Source organism: Triticum dicoccoides, chromosome 3A, assembly GCF_002162155.2.
Source record: "Triticum dicoccoides isolate Atlit2015 ecotype Zavitan chromosome 3A, WEW_v2.0, whole genome shotgun sequence".
Classification (NCBI taxonomy): Eukaryota; Viridiplantae; Streptophyta; class Magnoliopsida; order Poales; family Poaceae; genus Triticum; species Triticum dicoccoides.
This window is the reverse complement of record NC_041384.1, coordinates 403456187-403462505: the sequence shown is the minus strand read 5'-3', so window position 1 is coordinate 403462505 and position 6319 is coordinate 403456187. Positions and strand designations below refer to the sequence as shown.

The 6319-nt window shown below is 44.7% G+C and overlaps 1 protein-coding gene across 4 annotated transcripts in view; it reads left to right on the top strand.

The window, feature by feature from the left end:
• The window catches only part of LOC119268325 (zinc transport protein ZntB-like), a 6485-nt gene extending 633 nt beyond the window's left edge, over nt 1–5852 (top strand). Inside the window, exons 2-10 of one of the 4 annotated variants that reach the window (XM_037549920.1) lie at nt 77–154; nt 991–3094; nt 3178–3366; nt 3455–3546; nt 3620–3679; nt 3764–3833; nt 4210–4413; nt 4915–5464; nt 5541–5852. In XM_037549920.1, the coding sequence (XP_037405817.1) occupies nt 2825–3094; nt 3178–3366; nt 3455–3546; nt 3620–3679; nt 3764–3833; nt 4210–4413; nt 4915–5463 (1434 nt within the window). In that variant the 5' untranslated portion in view covers nt 77–154; nt 991–2824 and the 3' untranslated portion in view covers nt 5464; nt 5541–5852. Of the gene's footprint in view, nt 1–6; nt 3095–3177; nt 3367–3454; nt 3547–3619; nt 3680–3763; nt 3834–4209; nt 4414–4914; nt 5465–5540 lie in introns of those variants that run through there. The other 3 variants (XM_037549921.1, XM_037549919.1, XM_037549918.1) reach the window with 3 other exon arrangements.
• Nucleotides 5853–6319: the final 467 nt, after the last annotated feature.

Here is a 6319-nt window from a genome sequence, read left to right as displayed (position 1 = left end):
CTCCTGTCCTCCTTTTAATCATTCTCTTTAATACTTCTCTGATTCAGACTTTGTCATTGATACCATTATTTGGCAGTACTTAGTTGAAACTGCAGAACTATTATGGAAGGAAAGGGAGAGTATGACCAGACTCAGCGAAATACATCCAGATGGTGTAAGTGTCTCGGAAATGGCCTTTTATTAATTGCATTTGTTGCTTGTGCTGCAGCTATCACCTAAATATTGTGGATAATTTTTTTCATTAAATTTCCATTATTCACTAGGTATGTAGTTCTATTGCACATATTATTTTAGTTCATTTCTAACAGTTTCATGTTAGGTATGAAGTTCTTTTCACAAAACGGTTTGCTTGTTTGGTAAACTTCTTTCTAATTTCTCTTATGCTTGCAAGATGTGTTCCCTCTTGAGTAATTTTCTACTATGAAGCATGGGATCAGCTAAAGTCAAGCTACACTGCATTCTCATGTTCTTGCAATAATCGATGCATACATACTATACAAGAATTGCGAACAAAAATATTGCTGGGTTGTTGCTCCCGTCCCTACTATTGTGTGCTACACGTTTCTTGGTGATGGTGTGATGTACGAATTTTTCGTCATATGAACCTTGAGCAATCGATGGTTGGAGTAATCTGCGAACCGTCGCATCGCCACTTCCCAAACCCAGCCCTGTTGTGTCGCACTCACCTCCTGGACTCTTCTTCAACCAGTACGAAGCCTTGGGGTCAGAACTTCTCGCTAATCTACCTGAAAAATTGAAGGCTCCACCTACTATATTCCACAACATTCTAATGCTTCTCACAATTTTTATTTGGTTGGGACAGATTCTTTTTTGAGAAAACATCAGCTAACACTCTCATTTGGAATTTCTGCGTGTATAAGTGATGAACTCGAGATGCATGAAGGAATTTCTGATGCAATGCTTCGAATTGTTGTTCCCGTCTCCTGTCCTCTTATTATGCTCACTATCAAATTAGTATTTTTACCACAGGGCTATATGAATTTACCTGCATGTTCAAGAAAGGATTTCAAGATCTATTTATGAATGTAGCGAATCAGAAGGTAACATATTGTCGCAAGTAGTATATTTGTGTTGTATTATATAACTGAAGATTCTGGAGATTAAACTAATGCTGGGGTCAACATTTACTACATTTGATATCTTATTAGATGTGATGCATAATGATTATTTAACATGCAAATGCTTTTCATTATAGAATTGTAGTACCTACATGGCCTGATTCTACCCATCTTAGTCCTCTAGATCTACCGACTGGCGATAAAGTTCATGCTTGAAAGTTCTTAAATTTGTATATGTACTTGCTCTTTCATGCTTGAACAAGTTTTTTGCAGTTTTCTTTAAAGAGGATTGGCGTCTATCTACTGTAGTTAAAACTACTTTGATTTTGTCAAATCGATGCATAGTAGAAGGTATGTGTGGCGTGTGCATTAATCAGTGTATAGTTTTACCTCTCAATCTTCATGGTTTTACGATTAATTTTTATTTTGCAAGGTTTGTGCTTTGATCCAGAGGGAAATGCATGTGTGCGTATTTGTAATTTTGAGATGGTGATGCCAATATTTGTTTCATAGTGGACTGACCTGACTAGCATTTTTAGGCCTCATTTTTCACTGGATGCATTTTTAGGCCTCCTTGAGGGAACAACTGGAAAGAAAGAAATTTTCAGGCTAGGCAGTATGTACCCAGAGCACATTTCAAGTGAAGTCGGTTGGTAGTCAAGCTACCAGTTAATCCCGGGTGTTGTGAGCTTGGATCTTTTCATTTTTCAGTTATATTTGGCATTGCCTTATTGTTCCCGAGGGTCTGTCTTCTGTTATTTGATTGAGCTTACAACCTCCCACCTTGATCTCATTCTTAGGCAGGAGCTACTGCATTTGTTAGAGCCAATTGTTCTCAGATTGGAGCTAAAAGAACCACATATAATTGATCATGCAGAATTTTGTGGCCGCAGGTGATTTAGTTGTCTGTTGGTGTGTTTCTGTTATCAATTTTCGTGTATCATTGCCAGATGATCAATCATGTCTGTTCACATCGGATATCATTCTCTGATATTTGTTACTACAATTGCATGAGGTTGTCACACACCACAAATGAGAAGTTAACGATGCTGCCATAGTCTCGCTAAATCACGTGTCGCGTCGGCTCCTTGCGCACCGCCTCCCAGCCCTCTGACACGCGTGCCCGACACGCCCAAAAAGACGATACATGTGGCACCCGCTCCCCCGCTTCGCTTCCACTGCCCCCACATAACCGCTGACAAGGGCGACCGCTTCAAACTTGAAATATCCCGTACATCGCCGCCGTTGCATTCGCAGGCTGCTGCTGCTGCTGCTGATCGACACGATGGACGGCGAGCCCCGGTGGCACAACAGCTTCCCCGGCAACGTCAGGAAAGAGCTCATTCACAGTCTCGGCAGCTCCACCAAGGAAGCCTCGCCGCAGTCCGACCTGTGGACCGGAGGCCTCGTCTGCGCCTTCGAGTTCGTCCGCGGCCACGGCTTCGCTAGCCCGCCCAATCTCTCACGGAACAACTCCTCGCAGTACTCCAAAGACCATTCAGCAGCCATGGATCCCACGAAGCTACCCATCACAAAGTTGGGAGACGTTTCATCTCAAGGCAAGCTATACAACTTTCTTGGTTTGATTCCATTTCGCGGTAGAAAGCCCGGTTGGCTTGACAGATTGGCAGCCGGTAGGTTCGGAGGACGGCGAGGAGCCGAGGCCGGCGTGCAAGCACGGGAAGGCGTCGCCGGAGAGCTACTGGGTGCCCATCGGGTGGAGGAGGATAGCGGAGCTGGTGGAGATGGTGGAGGGGGACGCGGCGTGGGACGGGCAGGGGATGGGCGGCCTCATGGACGACGGCGACCAGTGCTGCGATATCACCGTGGCCGATGTCGCCGCGCCGTACTGGCAGAGGCCGGCGGGGCCGACCTGGTGGTGCCACGTGACAGCGGGACACCCGGCGGTGGACGCCTGGCTTGCCGGCGCGCGATGGCTGCACCCGGCCATCCGCGTGGCGCTCAGGGACGAGAGCATGCTCATCAGTGAGAAGATGAAGCATCTACTGTATGAGGTGACGGACTGAATTAACTGAATTCTTTGTGTGCCATCTCGATCTCGTGGACAAAATAATTCATGGTGACCCATGCCGCTCAGGTCCCGGTTAGAGTTGCAGGTGGTTTGCTGTTCGAGCTATTGGGCCAGTCCGTGGGCGATCCGGCCGGGGACGAAGATGACATTCCTATTGTGCTCCGTGCATGGCAAGCTCAAAATTTTCTTATAACAGCGCTTCATGTGAAAGGTTCTGCGACCAACATTAACGTCATAGGGGTTACAGAGGTTCAGGTACCATTTCTCAGTGAACAGTTTCAAGTAAGAACCATCTCTAATCTGTTAATTTTCCTCTTCACCTGCATAGTCTTGCTCGCTGCAGGAGCTTCTTTCTGCATGTGGAAGTACAGCTCCTAAAAGTATCCATGAAGTTGTAGCGCATTTGGCTTCCCGCCTTGCTCGATGGGATGACAGGTGGTATTGAATTTTTAAGAAGCACAACTACCCAGTGTTGTAACATCTAGTCATCATCATACTTACCTGACAGATTGTGGCGCAAATACGTGTTTGGTGCAGCCGATGAAATTGAAGTTAAATTTGTAAACAGGCAAGTTATATACTTTAATACCCTTGGTTTCATGAACCTCTTTCCTCTTTGGCTAGAACTATGTGACAGTATGAGCATGTTCAGGAGGAATCAAGAAGACCTAAACCTGCTGTGCATAATATTTAACCAAGACATTAGAAGGTTAGCCACTCAGGTATGTATATTCAGAATGAGTAAGTTCAGTACAGTGGATATAGGGCGTGTTTGGTTACTCACTGCATTTTTGGGCTTCCTGGAAACCTGGCCCGGTAGAGCCTGTATGGGCTAATACGAGGTTTGAGCCGAGTTGTGTAGTTCGTTTGGTTGCTCCCATACTGGTTCGGGCCTGCAAACCGCCGATTTGAGGGCTCCTCCCGGGCCAGGCTGAGGGTTTGCTTTGAGGAGCGGGCAGGCATGTTTCTCTTTGTGGACCGGATTTGGCCGCCCAGAGCCTGCATGGCTGTTATGCTAGCAACCAAACACGCACATAATGAATATGTATTTCTCAAAAAAAAAAGAATATGTTTGAACTGAATGCATTTTGTGAATAGGTTATCAGGGTGAAATGGTCACTGCATGCTAGAGAGGAGATAATATTTGAGCTGCTCCAGTATCTGAGGGGAACCGCCACCAGGTTCTTGCTTGAAGGTATCAGGAAAGACACAAGGCAAATGATAGAAGAGCAAGAGGCTGTCCGTGGCCGGTTGTTCACCATCCAGGATGTGATGCAGAGCACTGTGCGTGCCTGGTTGCAGGTAAATACTTTGGCAGACTCACTCTTGTGGGATCTGATTGAAATTTTTATACTAGTCCCTCTGTTTCTAAATATAAGTCTTTTTAGAGATTTCAATACGTACAGACTACATACGGATGTATTTAGACATATTTTAGAGTAGAGATTCACTCATTTTGCTTCGTATGTAGTCTCTATTGAAATCTCTAAAAAGACTTATATTTAGGAACGGAGGGAGTAATTGATAAGCGACAACATGAACCGTAGTTTGCTAACAAGTAAAAAAATTTGAGGGTATGCTAACAAGTAATATATTTTTCTACGGTGTATATATATATATATATATATATATATATATATATATATATATATATTAAAAAGTAAAGTATTTACATAAAGTACAAAAGATAAAGGAGAAAATAAGATCAACCTATGCTAACAAGTAATATGACCGAGACCTGTACCTTTTCTATGATATATGGAAGTATCAGCTATGAACTCGATCGGTTGTTGTGATACTCAGGATAAGAGCCTTCGCATCACGCATAATTTGACCATTTTTGGTGGGTGTGGCCTCATTCTGTCAATCATCACCGGATTGTTTGGGATCAACGTGGACGGCATCCCAGGAGCTAAAAACACTCCATATGCTTTTGCATTGTTCTCCGGGCTTCTGTTCCTGCTTGGGTTCATGCTGATCATCGTCGGAATCATCTATTTCGGCCTGCAGAAACCGGTCAGTGATGAGCAGGTCCAAGTGAGGAAGTTGGAGCTCCAGCAGCTAGTCTCCATGTTCCAGCACGAGGCCGAGACACACGCTAAAGTGAGAGAAGGAGTCCTGAGGAGCGACTTGCCTCCTAGAGCAGCTGATCTCATCTATGATAAAGGTGATGCATGTCTCCTTATATCCCCAGCATCTAAATTTGCAACGTTACTACCAATATATTTTTGTTTTCCATGCATCCATCAGCGCGTAAACTTGGAAGGTATTTTTCGTTTGAAGCAAAGTGTGAGCCAGCGCTTCAGGGTTACCACTTGGTTTCGCTTTGCACCCTGTAGTGGCGAGATGTGAGGTTAGCACATCCATCCACCAGACTTTCAGCTCTCACCATGCAGAGTGACATTGCTGATTTTCCTTGATCCATGCAGGTGAAGAGAGCAGCTGCAAATGCGGTTGGTTCGTTGCAGCGTGTGGACAAGTTCTGAAGAAACTCCCAAGCGTGTTGCAGATCAGTTTTCCTTTTCAAAGGGACGGCACACGGCAGCCTTTAAGACGAAGATCTACCATCGTCGCATCTCTGTAAAGTCTACGTGTGTGTGGTACCACTAGCTACGGATGTAGTGTTTCCTCGAGCAATCACTCTCATGATCAGGTGATATTCACGTGGCCAGAGCCCTCGATGTGATTCTTAGCTTTACTTTGACATGGACAGCAAAACAGGGAGGCCAATGTTTTTTTTTTTTTGACAAGGGGGGTATTCCCTCGGCCTCGCGGCCATCTTCTTAAAAGTGCCAATCAAAACAAAGTCTGACATCCAGTACGGTTCTCAGAAAGAGCACAAAGGGAGAAAAAAAAGGCCATAACCGGCGAAAAACATGACAAGAAACTCCTATCCTATTATTGGAATGTCTCCTAGCGATTGTACCCAATAACCAAAAGCTCCCTCAGAAAGAGCACAAAGGGAGAAAAAAAGGCCACAGCCGGCGAAAAACATGACAAGAAACTTCTATCCTATTATTGAAACGTCTCCTAGTGATTGCACCCAATAACCAAAAGCTCCATGTAGTCCTTACTGTCTTCCAACAGTGAGGCCGATGTAGCTGCAACTTTCCAAGTGCCACTTCCTGTCTCGAAATGTTCAAATGTTTCTCTATAGTGGTGGAGTCAGAGCAACTATAGCAATAGTCCCTCAAAACCGGGTGGAGTC